The sequence below is a fragment of the Eptatretus burgeri genome, chromosome 4 (genome assembly GCF_056783735.1).
Source record: "Eptatretus burgeri isolate ZD-2024b chromosome 4, Ebu_testis_v1, whole genome shotgun sequence".
Classification (NCBI taxonomy): domain Eukaryota; kingdom Metazoa; phylum Chordata; class Myxini; order Myxiniformes; family Myxinidae; genus Eptatretus; species Eptatretus burgeri.
Genome location: NC_140964.1, coordinates 49648077 through 49662746, shown reverse-complemented (window position 1 = coordinate 49662746; position 14670 = coordinate 49648077). Strand labels below are relative to the sequence as shown.

Here is a 14670-nt window from a genome sequence, read left to right as displayed (position 1 = left end):
CTCGTATTTACGCTGGTGGAAGATGCTAAAACCGTAAACAAAACCACAACAAGTAAAAGTTAGGCTGAGTCCCCGGATAGCACGTGATAAGACTGTAAAAAGGGGTGCCAACCTTGAGCAATCAATAAAAATGTGAAAAATAGTTTCTGTGGCACCGCAGAAGGGACACAATTCTGTGTTATCGGGAGATATATGATGGGATAAAACATTGGATGGTAAAATGTAATGTGCCAGTCGCCACTGCAAATCTCCGGAGCGCTTGGCAGTGGGTGCCTTGTACATAACATGCCAGTTGATCGAAGTAGAATGAGTGGTCTGAAGCGTTCTCCCCCAATGTGCTTGTGGTTCCGCAGGTCTATCGGGAACAAGGGTTTTAACACACAAAGCGTAAACAGAAGATTTTTCCATCAATTTAAAGGAGGTGAAACCTTGAAAATGAAGCAAAAGCTCTGGAAAGGGATGTTGGGATAAAGAAAGGTTAGCTTCTACCTGTGGAATCCATTTCAGATTAGTTTGCTTGAAAAAGCGCAGAATCACAGAAAAGATTCTCCCAATAATTCGAATGGACCTCACTCCAGTGGCCACAGCGACGTCAGCAGCTGGCTTCCACTTATAAGGAGAAGGAGTTCTGAGATCTTTTACCTTCGTACATCCAGCATCAATAAACTTCTGCACAAGAATATAATTGCTGCAGACCCCTTCAAAAATGGGGTTTAAAAAGATAGGCTCATTTAAAAACATTTCCAGGGAGTAGTCATTGTTATTTCGGCGAACAGTGACTGCCTGCCATGCCTTCAGCATGCTTCTATAAAACAGGGGGACTGATGCTATATCAACTTTCTTGGTGTCAATAAGGAACAGTTGCTGATCGTAGCCGAGTTTCCCCGCCTGCCGAAGCAGGCAGTGAGCCAAGGCCTTCCACGAGACGTCCGTGTACAGCAGTCTGCGAAGCGAAAGGAGGCGAAAAGCCATCACCTTGCTGGTAATAGCAATCAGCCCCTGTCCTCCTTCAGCAACAGGCAGGTTTAACACACCAGGTTGGAGCCAATGCTTTCCTCCCCAAAAGAAGTCAATAAGAATTGATTGTAATTTTTTAAGAAACAAATCTGGGGGCTGCAGTGCTATAAAAACGTGCCAAAGCATTGATGCTGCAAGGTTGTTGATAACAAGGGTTCGGCCCCGATAGGAGAGTTGACAAAGTAAGCCCTTCCACTTTCGTAAACGTCTCTCAGTTTTAATTACTAGAGATTCCCAGTTTTTTAAAATGAAGTTCTCAGTTCCAAGAAAGACGCCTAGGTAAAGAATTCCATCCCTTTCCCATTTAAGTTTCTCGGGAAGAGTCGGAGGAATGGCGCCATTTTGTGGACCAAGATGGAGAGCTCTGCTTTTTCCCCAGTTCACTTTTGTGGAACTTGCCAAACCAAATTCATGAATGCAACGGACCAAGGCTGAGACGTCCTCATTCGAGCGAACGATTGCACAAAGATCATCTGCATAAGCAATCACTTTAAACGGGTTCGCCATTGGTTGAGGAAGGAAACCAAGAAGACGTGCACGCAACCGAACGAGCAAAGGCTCAATCGCAAGAGAGTACAGGAGGCCAGAAAGAGGGCACCCTTGACAAATGCCTCTATTAACCGGGAAAGGGGGACATAAAATGTTGTTAACCTTTAAGAGACTAAAAGTGTTGTTATACAGTAACTGCACATGAGAGATAAAATTTTCCCCAAAACCAAACCCCCGTAAAACAGAGAAAAGATAAAAATGATCAATGGTATCAAAGGCCTTTTCTTGATCTAAGAACACCAACCCGACATTCCTTTGCTCAAGAGAACAGATGTCAATTATATCACGCACAATAAAGATACTGTCATGAATTGTCCTCTTCGGGACACAGTAAGACTGATCTGGGTGTACGATCTCCTCGATTATGGCTTTAAGGCGGTTGGCAAGGGCCTTGGAAAATATTTTGTAGTCTGCACAGAGTAATGAGATGGGACGCCAGTTGTGTGGTTGCTGAAGGTCTCCTTTTTGGGGATAAGGGCGAGGACAGCCCTCCGGCAGCTTAATGGCAGTGAGCCTGATCGTCGACCGTCGATTATAACCTCAAGTAGTTCTGGTCCGAGGAGGTCCCAAAAGGTTTTATAAAATTCCGCAGGAATTCCATCCAGGCCGGAGGCCTTACCCGAGGGTAGAGTTTGAAGAGCAGCTTGGAGTTCCTCCAAAGTTACTTCCTTGTCCATTTGTAGAACTGCAGATTTTGACAAGGGAGGTAAGGAAGAAGTCAGCACTGTTACCATTTTGTTGTCGATTTTCGGAGCACGATAAAGTTCAGTAAAGTAGTGTCTGAGTGAGGCTCTGACATCTTTTTGATTGTGTGTTATTCTTCCTTCCTTTGTCCTTACTGAAGTTATCTGCTGACTTCTCTTTGTTTGATCTTCCAGTCCAAAAAAGAACTTAGAGGAGGTGTCCAGGTAGCACAAATTCTCCAGTCGGAGACGAATCAGTGCTCCTCTGGCTTGCTTTGCACAAAGTCCAGCAAGAAGAGCTTTTTTCTTCGCCAGCAAGAGGTTGGTTCTTTCATGATTTGAGGCCAAGAGGTTGATCTGCAAATTTCATATTTCTTTGGCAAGCAAGGATTGAAGGGCAGAGTCATATTTGGTGTGGTAGGCTCCATATTGTTGGCAAAAGGATCTTATTTGCACTTTGACGTTGTCCCACCATTTTCCAAGGCAGGGGAAGGGAGTTTTACGTTGGAGCAAGGCTCTCCAGAACACACCAAAGGCATCGACAAACAGTTGGTCATCCAAAAGGCTTGCGTTGAAGGTCCAGTAGGCAGCACCACGATTCCGAACTGGTTGGTGAATACGAAGTGCGACCATGTGATGGTCTGAGAAGCCGCTCGGAATAATGTCCATATTGCTCACAACATTTAAAAAGGTACTGTTGATGTAGAAACGGTCCAATCTTGCAAGTGATAGGTGGCCTTTTGAACACCGACTCCACGTGTATTGGCGGAGAGAAAGATTGCGGATTCTCCACACATCAACCAGGGAAAACTTGGACAAGGCTCTCAACAAAGGCGCTGCGCTTGCTGGGTGCGGCTCCTCTCCATTACGATCAATGGCGGGGTCCATCGTGCAGTTAAAATCTCCACCCAAGCAGACAAGGCCATCAAAATCAATGTGTACAAGAGACGTTTCTAAGTGTGTGTAAAAGGCGAGTCTCTCCGTGCTATCGCTAGGTGCGTAGACATTCAGTACGGTGTGTTTAAAGCCATTATGTGTGAAGATGAGTGAAATCAAATACCCTTTGATAATGTCATTAAAAACAACACTGGGACTGCAAAAGGAAGGTTGTATATAAACAGCCACCCCAGCCCTTGGGTGTTCCAGACTACTAAAAAACCATTTTCCCCTCATTGTCCTTTGCCATTCACTTGCACAAGAGGAGCTGCATCTTGTTTCTTGCAAAAGCAAAACATCAATGTGATTTGTCTCAACAAACTGTTTAACTTCTGCTTTACGGATGGAGGAGCGTCCCCCATTAATATTTAAACTCGCTATAGAGAAGGCCATAGGCTAACATAGAGTTAGGGTGTGTCAAAAACTTAGTCTCTCTGTGTCTGCAGCTCATTCTTTGCTTTGAGGATGCATTTCCGGAGTCGATACACTTGTGATTCCGTCACACCAAGCTGTCCGGCTTTGAGGAGCAAAAGCTTCGCAGAGATTATAAAGCCGGATAAGTCAGGGAAAAAGTTTTTAATTTTAACATGTTTCTTGCGAAAGGTGTCATGAAGAAACTTTATGATATCGGCAGGTGGAACACTGGTAACACTCTCCGAATCTTGGGAAACTGGATCATTCCATGCTTCAGCACTGCCACAAGAACCAAGTGATGAGTCCCCGTCCGAATCATAATCCGAGTACTGATTGGTGTCCATTACATTATCGTTATGCTCCAAAGATGGAGCTGATGGTTTAATAAGGGAAGCCTCACATTCCGCTTCCAAAGGGGGAGAAGGAGTCGGAGGAGTCGGGGAAGGAAGAGTGGAGGGAGGAGGAGTGGGGGGAGGAGGAGTGGGGGAGGAGGAGTGGGGGAGGTGGAGTAGGGGGAGGTGGAGTGGGGGAGGAGGAGTGGCGTGAGGAGGAGTGGGGGAGGTGGAGTAGGGGGAGGTGGAGTGGGGGGAGGTGGAGTGGGGGAGGTGGAGTAGGGGAGGTGGAGGGGTGGGAAGAGGAAGAAGATTAGAAGTGGGAGGGGGAGGAGGAGGAGGAGTGGGAGGGTGAAGAAAACGGGGAGGAGGAAGAATACTAATGGAAGGAACGTTATATTCCGCTTGAGATGAACCTGGTGTTTCACTAGTTGAAGCTTTACACCCTGATTCAACCAGGTTTGGAGTAATTGGTGACTGAGAAACGGTACACATTTCACTGTTGGTCTTTACAGGGAGGGGGGGTTACAGTGGATTCGGTGTTAATATCCAAGGTGCCTGTGACTATGGGAGTGGTCACGTGTGCTCCCTGCTGCACAAAACCAATCTCCTCCTCATGTTCACCAACCCCACCGACAAAAAAGTCATCATCCTCTGGAGCAATTACATCAAATCGATTTTTCGTTTTAAAAAGAGCATCTATTGTTGCTTCCAAACACGAGTCATTATTCTCGGCAGCCGGCGCCATCTTTTTTGCACAGCTCGCCGTCACATCTTGACTATTGTTATCATTTAGATGCTTCAATTTATGTTTCCTTTTTGAAGGAACAACGGTGAAGCTTTCGTCATCTGTCAGGGGGGGATTTACCTCCACTCTCGACGGCCCAGGCAGATTGTTCGAGTTTGAAGCGTCACCAACGTTCCCAACTCTAGATATACCACTATTCGTCTCAATGGGTTCGACCACACTAGATATGCCACTTAATATATTCTTGGGGCAATCGCTTTTTAAATGTCCCGATTCACCACAGATAAAACAAGTTGTGGTCTCCGTTGCGATATAAATCTGGTAATTGCGGTTTTTATTTTTAAAGTCATAACTGCATTGAGCGATTGAGCGTTGTTTTTTAGAATGATATAGCAATGACGTCGGAACGACATGATGTGGCGAACCGAAGCGTCAGAGCGCAGACGAAGTGGAATCATGGAGATTCGTGATACAACTGTGCCAAAAACGCTTAATGCAGCTACAATCTCCTCACTCGAGAAGAAGGGCGGGATGTTGGACAGTGTTAATTTTACCGCCATCGTATCGAGATAACTAACGTTAACGAAGACGTCCGGCGGTACGGATAGACCGGTTTCGACCGCCTGAGCCACGTGTCGCTCCTCCGACAAGAAAACCACGACACGTTGGCTCATTTTCGAAGCAGCGAGAACATTCTCGATTCCTACGAGCTTTCCCAGAGCCATCACCACGTTCTCAACACTAACTCCATCAGGTGGAGTAATTGTCACTCCATTTTTCCGAGTGAGTGACTCGTACACACTATTGTGAAAACGTCCGTTTGCCATAGCTGAAAGCAAAAGAAGAGAAGTTTAAGTTTAACAAAGGAAAACCGTCACAAGCAACCAGCAAGTGGGATCAAATGAAGTATAAGGGAAAGGAAGAGTATAAGGAAGAAGCTAAACCACCGATAAACGGCGGGTCTATGAAAACAAGGCAGATGAAAAAGTAGGCCCAGAAACCCGAAGGTTTCAAGGAAAACCCACAAAGCACCGACCGTGCGCGCTCTCCTTCTCTCTCTCGTCTCAGCAGGAAGGGAAACAGGGAAAAAAAACTCCACAAACACGTACGGGGACACAGAGGGAAACGAAATAGGGACAGGAACAACACGAACACAGCGCAGTACTCACAGCTGCACACACAGAGCCGCCATGACGCCACACCCATGCACGACTCACCAACGACCAGCAGGGGGCGAGAGAGAGAGAGAGAGAGAGAGAGAGAGAGAGAGAGAGAGAGAGAGAGAGAGAGAGAGAGAGAGAGAGAGAGAGAGAGAGAGAGAGAGAGAGAGAGAGAGAGAGAGGTGAAAGAGAGAGAGAGAGAGAGAGAGAGAGAGAGAGAGAGAGAGAGAGAGAGAGAGAGAGAGAGAGAGAGAGAGAGAGAGAGAGAGAGAGAGAGAGAGAGAGAGAGAGAGAGAGAGGTGAGAGAGAGAGAGAGGTGAGAGAGAGAGAGAGAGAGAGAGAGAGAGAGAGAGAGAGAGAGAGAGAGAGAGAGAGAGAGAGAGAGAGAGAGAGAGAGAGAGAGAGAGAGAGAGAGAGAGAGAGAGAGAGAGAGAGAGAGAGAGAGAGAGAGAGAGAGAGAGAGAGAGAGAGAGAGAGAGAGAGAGAGAGAGAGAGAGAGAGAGAGAGAGAGAGAGAGAGAGAGAGAGAGAGAGAGAGAGAGAGGTGAGAGAGAGAGAGAGAGAGAGAGAGAGAGAGAGAGAGAGAGAGAGAGAGAGAGAGAGGTGAGAGAGAGGTGAGAGAGAGAGAGAGAGAGAGAGAGAGAGAGAGAGAGAGAGAGAGAGAGAGAGGTGAGAGAGAGAGGTGAGAGAGAGAGAGGTGAGAGAGAGAGAGAGGTGAGAGAGAGAGAGAGAGAGAGAGAGAGAGAGAGAGAGAGAGAGAGAGAGAGAGAGAGGTGGAAGAGAGAGAGAGAGAGAGAGAGAGAGAGAGAGAGAGAGAGAGAGAGAGAGAGAGAGAGGTGAGAGGTGAGAGGTGAGAGGTGAGAGGTGAGAGGTGAGAGGTGAGAGGTGAGAGGTGAGAGGTGAGAGGTGAGAGGTGAGAGGTGAGAGAGAGAGGTGAGAGAGAGAGACAGGTGAGAGAGTGAGAGTGAGAGTGAGAGTGAGAGTGAGAGTGAGAGTGAGAGTGAGAGTGAGAGTGAGAGTGAGATTGAGAGTGAGAGTGAGAGTGAGAGTGAGAGTGAGAGTGAGAGTGAGAGTGAGAGTGAGAGTGAGAGAGAGAGAGAGAGAGAGAGAGAGAGAGAGAGAGAGAGAGAGAGACAGACAGAGAGAGAGACAGAGCAAGATTTTAAGGCACGTCAGATGATGTTGTCCGGTCCAGGAGCACAGTCAGATTCGAGGGTTGAGAGAACCTTCTCCACTTGCTCAGGTGCAAAAGACACAGAGTGCAGGAGCAGTTGGCTATGGCAGGGAAGGATAAGTAACTGGACTGGTGGGTTGGGGCCACAAGATTTGGAAGCAAATACAGAATTGAGGTGTTCAGCCTCCTCAGGAGCGGAGTCGGCTGTGATGATATTTGAAGTAAGGGTAGGTATGGAAGGGTAGCATACTCCAGAGACAGACTTAACAAGTTGCTACCAGATTTTAGAGGAGGAAGACAAGTTTGAAAGTTCATTATTGAGGTTGGACAGATTTTGTTTTCTGGCTCTCCTGAGAGTGGACACACACTTGTTGCAAACTTTTTGGAATGCACTGAGATTGCCTACGGTCAGATAAGCCTTATAGGAAGAGAAGGCAAGTTGTTTCAGAGCAACTGCCTTACCACAGGATTCAGGGTATCATGGGTGGGAAGAAGCTTGGGATAATTGAAGACGAGGTGGGATGAATTTGTGCATAAGCAAGAGCAGGTTTCTGTGGAAGAATATCCAGGCTGTTATCTTCAAGGGCAGTAGGTATGCAATACCAGTCTTGAAGAGAGATGTTAATCCCAGAGAGAAGAAGATCCGTTCTAATGGTAATCCTTGAAGGGTCCATATGGTATCAGCCCACGTGTCGTAAAAACCTGCTCCTCTGCTCTTGCTCACCCTCTCTCTGTTCTATTCACCCTCTCATTTGTTCAAGGTCATCTGCCATCTGATTGGAAATCAGAAAACATTACCGCCCTGCATAAAAAAGGTGCAAAAACAGACACTTGCAACTACAGACCAATCAGCCTTCTCCCAATCATCAGCAAGGTTATGGAATCCATCATCGCTTCAGACATTAAATCCTTCCTCTTCTCCAATGGCTTGATTTCCGATCATCAATTTTGTTTCAGACCAGGTCACTCTACCGTGGATATGCTGATTCTGCCAATGCCAGACATGAAATCAGAGAAATCTCGCAAGACATATCGCGTGCTTTCCATATGATCTGGCACCCTGCCCTGCTCAACAAACTCTCTTCCTATGGTATCCAAAGCCGTCCCCACTCATGGCTCACAGACTTCCTCTCCTGTCACAGTAAGTATGTGGCCCTAAATGGAGTTGTCTCATCTCTTCCTGTCCAGACTGGAGTTCCTCAAGACAGCATTCTGGGCCCTGTTCTTTTTCTGGTTTTCATCAATGAGCTCTCTCCGACTCTCTGGAAAACCCTCTTTATCTCTTTGCTGATGACATGACCCTCTGTCGTACCATCTGTCATCCCTCAGACCAGCAAGCAGCAGCTTCTTCGCTCACTGCAGATCTGGGTAAAATCACAAACTGGTCTAAACGTCAAACATGTCGTTCAGTCTGGACAATCTCACACTCACAATATCTCTCCGAAAGGACCGTTTGGAACCGCCCCCCCCTCACCCATCTACTTTCTCAACAATCCTCTGGAAGAAGTCCTTTCTTTCAAGCTTCTGGGTCTCACTATCTGCCATGATCTTTCCTGGGAAAGCCACATTTCCAACCTGGCCTCCGAAGCCAGTCGCCGATTGGGAATCCTTCGTCATGCAAAGTCCTTCATCTGCCCACCTGAGCTCCTGACCACATACAAAGCTTTTGACCGCAGCCTGATGGAGTACTGCTCTCCCCTCATGCTGGTGCTCCTGCCTCCCACCTTTCTCGGCTTCACGCTGTGGAAACCAAGACATTTATGATCATTGGCATCTCCCGCGATGAGGCTGAGTATTTGGGCCTCTCACTGTCTCACCGCAGGCAGGTCGGTGGTCTGTCTGTCTTCTACCGTCTCCTCTCCGGTCTCACCTCCCCTGCTGTGTCTGTGATTTGTCCCCACCATATTTCCACAAGGCGCTCAAGGTTCGCCAACAACCCCCTTCCAGTAAAACTGCCAAAATCACGAATCACTGCTCACCTTCACTCTTTCATTTCTCTTTTTTCCCGCCTTTGGAATAAACTCCCTCATTCCTTCAATCCCATTCTTCCCTCCAGGTCTTCAAAACAGGTGTTCACCACCACCTCTTGTCGTCCCCATCCAAAACCTCGATCTTTTCTACCCTCCGTTAATCCACCCCAAACCCACCTCCTTCAAATTCCCTGCTTTCCTTCCTGAAAGTCCCTGTACTGTCCATCTTGTATTGTTACGAATTTGGAAGCTTACTGCACACAACAGGCAGGTCCAATAGATCAGTTATATCGGTAAGTATGTGTTTCTCGGTAGGGTCCCGTCGCTTGTTTTGTGGGTAATTAAGTGTACGTGTGCTACAAAGTTATTTTATATATAGGATTTTTACACCACCACCAACAACAAGTACAGCTACTACTACTACCTCCACTACAACAAGGCCACCTTTCTGCACTGGACCGGTCGCTAATACGCACGTGTTTTTGGCTGAGGACGTGGTCGGAGCCTTCGTCGACTCTGGTCGAAGCTCCACTCCGAGGAGGGGCAGAGAGTATTTCCTCCAGCCAATAAGCGAAGGGCGAGCACCACACGCGCCCCGCAGCCAATCGGGAGGCCGTCACGAGTCGCCTGACAACCCACCGGCCAATCCGGAGGCGAGTTGCGTCGGTGGGGGGGGGGGGTGAAGAGAAGAGTGGGTGTGTGTGAGGAGGTCTGTGCTGTTCTCAGTCTGTGCTGTTCTCGGATCGGACAGAGTTGGCCGAGGGTGTAGTTCCCCGGTAGTTAGACTGCGTGGGTATTTAGGTATATTGAAATTGGCAATTGACCCTACCCCACGTGGTTGACCTGTTGGCGATCTTTGGTCCGATAAGGGACCCGTGACCTTACAGATTTATTTGAAAGGTACGACCTAAATTCAGGGTGTTCGGTGGAGCCGACTCTACTTCTCCCCCTAGCGGTCATGCTCGCCACTGAGACCCGGCACCACAACAGTATACCCCATGTTCCCCACCCCATCCCTCTCCCTTCCACAGATCTCCTAATGTCTCTGTTCCCCACTGTGTTATCCTTCCCACTCCCCTCTTGTCTCATGCCCCCCCCTCCCGTTTGCTGTGTGTTGTGTGTTTGCTCTCATACGAGCATTCACAATGTATACAAAAAAAACAAACAGGGTTATGATGATCCCTGTTTCAAGGTAATCCAGGATGGATTGGAACCTTTACTTTTGGAACCCTAACATCCTGCAGAACCTATAAACCCCTTTCGACACCTAAGACCCCGTTACACCCTTTAGACTCCATATATCGCATTCGACCCTTTAGAACCATGAAGACCCTTTCGACCCCTTTGACTTTTAGAGCCCTTTCAGACGTTTTAAGACCCTTTAGACCATTTCGACCCTTTAAGACCCATCTAAACCTTTTCAGATCTTTCGAGCTTTAGAACTTTCAACCTTTAGACCTTGACAACTTTTTAGACCTTTACTCTTTTACAACTAGACCATTTAGACCCTTCATTTGCGATCAACGACGTTTCATTTTGTTCATCGTTGCATTTATTTGATCCGCAAAACAAGTCCTGCAGGCGAGGGTCTGCAATCTGTCATTGCTTTTTCTCGTTATTACCCGTTTTCGCTCCGTTTTATCTTCGCTGTACATTTTCTCCAGTTCTCTGGTCCCTCCTGGGAGTGCACGCCATGCCCAACAAGCTTGCTGTCGTTTGCCAAGTCAGCCGTTTTTTTTTTTATGAACTATTATGTTGGAGTTCTTGCTTGAGGCATTAATCCACTTAGCGAGCTGCACTCCACACCTTCATTGGTAACGGACCACACCCCCGATGACTCAGACGGTGTATGAGTAGCGTGTAGTGTTTGCTTCATAAGGATGATTTTGCTCGCTTTTCTTGACTCGGAAAGCGAATGACTTTGTTTTCCTTGACGAGCAGTTGGGATAAATAAAATAAATTTGCGCCTCTTGTCGAAAGGAATACGTTAAATTGGTGTCCACATTGACTGTGGTGGTCGGCTTTGCTGTGAACGCCGAGTGCATGGCGATCGTCGGGCGGCTCTCGATGATGCGCAAGTCTTTCGTTTCTGTCGTGATCATCTGTCTGTCCGGGGTGTTGCTTATGCTGATGTTTTGGCGGCGAGAACGCGCACCCATCTCGACTGTGAATCTTCGTCGGTCGTGGAGCGCGATCTATCGTTTTAATTCGACCATGGGTGGGGATCACCAACAATTGGCGGATAATGACGTCACGATGTAAGTGTGGAACAGGCTTCCTTTTATACGTTGCTCTGTGGTGATGTGATACATTTGCTTGACCTCTTATTTGCATGAACATATTTCAAGGCAAAATGCGCGATGTTTTTTTTTTTTTTTTTTTTTTTTTGTTGTTCTTCGTAATTTATTCCTGTCGTTGAATAATTTTATACAAACAATTTCGTTTGCGTCATTTATGTCTGTCTTTTCCTTTCCGTGTCCTTTTGATCTGTGATGATAATGAGCCAAGAGCCCGTCTTTGGATTGGAAGGAAGAGGAAACGAATTTGAAATGCGTGTTTCCTATGGAGCCCCTCATTGCAAAACACACAAACAACGTCTTCCTCCCTCGGGAATAGTGTGGAGTAAATGTGTTAAAACGGGGGGGGCACGTACAAACAGGACAGATCGCGTCTTCGGCTTTCTCTCTCCATATAATATGTTATCCCCGCCACCAAAGGTGGATGGAGGTTGTTTTCACCCACCTGTCTCTCTGTCTCTACCTGTCTGTGAACAGGATATCTCAAAAACTTCTGGACTGATTCAGATAAAATTTGGTGGACAGGTTGGGTGTGTGATGAGAACGAAATGATTAGATTTTGGTGAAGATCCGGATCCGAGAACTTTTAAAGAGATTCTTCACCATTGAGAAATAAGGGCTAAAAACGATAAAAACGCACGATATCTCAAAACGGTTATGGATGGATTTGGACGAAACTTTGTGGACAGGTGGATGTTAGACAAGGACGAATCGATTCAATTTTGGTGAATAGCTGGATATGAGAATTTTTTTTCATTTTTTAAAAGTGATTCTTCACCATTGATAGATTGGTGCGAAAACAATATGTAGCATGTTATTTCAAAAGATTGTGGACGAGTTGATTAGGTGACGAGAACGAGCAAATTCGATTTTGGTTCAGGTCCGAATGCAGAACCAGCCTTTCGGTGGGATACAATACGTATACTGTTCAGCCTGGCGGAGGTACGTGCTCCACAGAGTACTGTTCTAGTTCAAGTTTTGAATACCTTGTGAGGGGTAGAAAGGGCAGACAGTGGTGAGGATGTTGAGAGTGCAGCAATAGAGATGGGTAAGAATGAGGCCAGGGAGTTTTTGTTGGTGATGAAGCTATTAAATATGTAGATTCTTCATTCGACAGGAAGGATCGGAGACATTTATAATTTTGTGCATTTCCAAAGGAGCAGGAGTTAAGCACATTGAAGGAATGTTGAATGACTGTTTCAGGTCATGGCAGGAAGATGTTGTCAATGGGACACAAAGGAGCAAATGATGTAAGGAAAGTTTACTCGGATGATTTTAAAGAGCAAATGACCGCCCCCCCCGCCCCCCCGCCCCCCCACCTCTCTCGAGCCATGTGGATGCCTGGGTCACCTGCCCCTGAATCCTGTGTATAATACGAGATCTGGATAGAAGATAGAGTTAAGGGATGGGTAAAAGAAACAGCACCAGACTCTGTGGCATAATGGTTAGAGTGTCTGCTTTGAGTCTGGGGGTTGCCAGTTCAAACCCTGGCAGAATAGTACCAAAGACTTTAAAAATGGGACTTGCTGCTTCTTGACATGGTGCTCAGCTTTTCAAAGGATAGATCATGGACAATTAATGCTGGGAAGGAAATGGCAAACCTCCCAGTATAATCCTTTCCAAGAAACTGCTTTGGCACCATCAATGCTCTGCAAAGATTGATGATAAAGGGTATCAGATGACACAGAACTAGTCAGGTAAGTAAAAAGGTTTGTATTTTTTAAATACAGAATGAAAAATGGTGACGCCAGTTCGGTGCACTGCAAAGTACACAGAAAAAAAAAAATACACATTGAGAAATGGCTATTACAATTCAGCAATGAAAGTACATATTTAAGATAGTTAAAATTTCTTATTGTCATAACTATCAAAAACAGTTGCTGTATGTCATATACAGTATGAGCTATCTGATAATGCTATAATGTTAGTTTTACATTATTAATGTGCTGGAGACATTTATGGGAGATAATACACTAAGTGAGCATAGAAAACGATGCATTTTAGCATTATCCAGCAATTCACTAATTACAGGTTTGCAAATCCAAATATCTTATTGCCTAAAATGGCATGTCTTGCATTTAAAACCATTTAGTGAACAAATAAAGATGAATATCCATCATGTAGTGTATATGTATTATATCAAGTTACACCGGATACACCTGGTATAAATCTTTCCAAGATCACAAGTCCATCGCGACTTTACATCAAGTCTCAAATCCTGTCATCAATCAGTTGTGACCTCGCCAAGAGCCATATCTATGCCTGCCGCCATTACAATGCGTTTCTACCATTGTAAACACATTATTGCGTCACCTCCATAATTATGCCTGGTGTTGGCTTAATGGTTAGGGTGGGCTTAGGATCAAAGGGTCCTGAGTTCAAATCCCGCTCAGCTGTTTAATTAATACCAGGTGGGGTTAACTTGGCGAGTTAATTCCGAGGTCGGCAAAATGAGTGCAGCATGCTGGTGTACTGTGTCGGAGTGGCGACCCTTCCAGGATTGTGCCCAATAGCCAAGAAGACTGCTTAAGCAGCACAAATGCTCTGCACAGAGTATGGTCCCAATCTCTCCATAATTACAACCCAACATGACAGTTAAAAGACATCAACATTTAAGTCTGAACATGTCTCAAATATGTTTAAATCAAAATATCTCAATATTGAAGAGTAAGTTACATTACTCACCAAACAGACGTACATTATCTAGCAGGCCATTAAATTTGTACGATGACAATGTTGCACCAAAGAAAACTAAATAAAGCACCATTCAACATCATGAACAGATAATAATATTAATGAAACACAATTTACTATTGAGCAAGAAATGTGTAACCGCAATCTAAAATGTATAGAAGTTTGTTTGTTTGCTCCTTTATGCACTCGGACAGTGCCAAAACCATTGCGACTAAACTTTGCATGGCCGCCTCTTTCATCCAGAAGAAGGTCGAGGGCTATATTTGGACAAAAACGTTGACCCCAGATAAAACCAGATAATTGGTTTCCAGGCCTCGATCGGGTCTTGTGCTTGTACACTACCTGGGTTTCTCCCTCCCCCCCCCAAGAGTGATTGAGTAATATGTATTGTGAAGATTGTTTGCTTAGGTTGAATGTAGTGATTTGTTGTCAAAAACGCAAATTTAATTGTCATAGTGCTTACACTTGTGCCTGGTATTTAAAACATTTTGCCTTGCACAAGTTTATTATAACACCTCCGTGTTCAGGCCTCGAGTATGTTGCTTATACACTGCCTGGGGTTTTTTTTCCTGGGAGCAATCAAATAATACATTTTGGGAAGATCTTATGTTGAGTTTGTAGTGATTTGTTGTATTAAAAAAAAAATTAATTGAAAGAAATTCAAAGAAGGGAAAGCGGTGCAAGTGCGTTTTGCAAC

At 45.7% G+C, this 14670-nt stretch overlaps 1 protein-coding gene across 3 annotated transcripts in view; it reads left to right on the top strand.

Moving 5' to 3' along the window:
• The first annotated feature begins 10847 nt into the window (after nucleotides 1-10847).
• The window catches only part of LOC147028012 (beta-1,4 N-acetylgalactosaminyltransferase 1-like), an 83182-nt gene continuing 79359 nt past the window's right edge, over nucleotides 10848-14670 (top strand). Inside the window, exon 1 of one of the 3 annotated variants that reach the window (XM_085877934.1) lies at nucleotides 10848-11240. In XM_085877934.1, coding sequence (XP_085734060.1) covers nucleotides 11026-11240 — 215 coding nt within the window. In that variant the 5' untranslated portion in view covers nucleotides 10848-11025. The remainder of the gene's footprint in view (nucleotides 11241-14670) is intronic. The other 2 variants (XM_085877932.1, XM_085877933.1) reach the window with 2 other exon arrangements.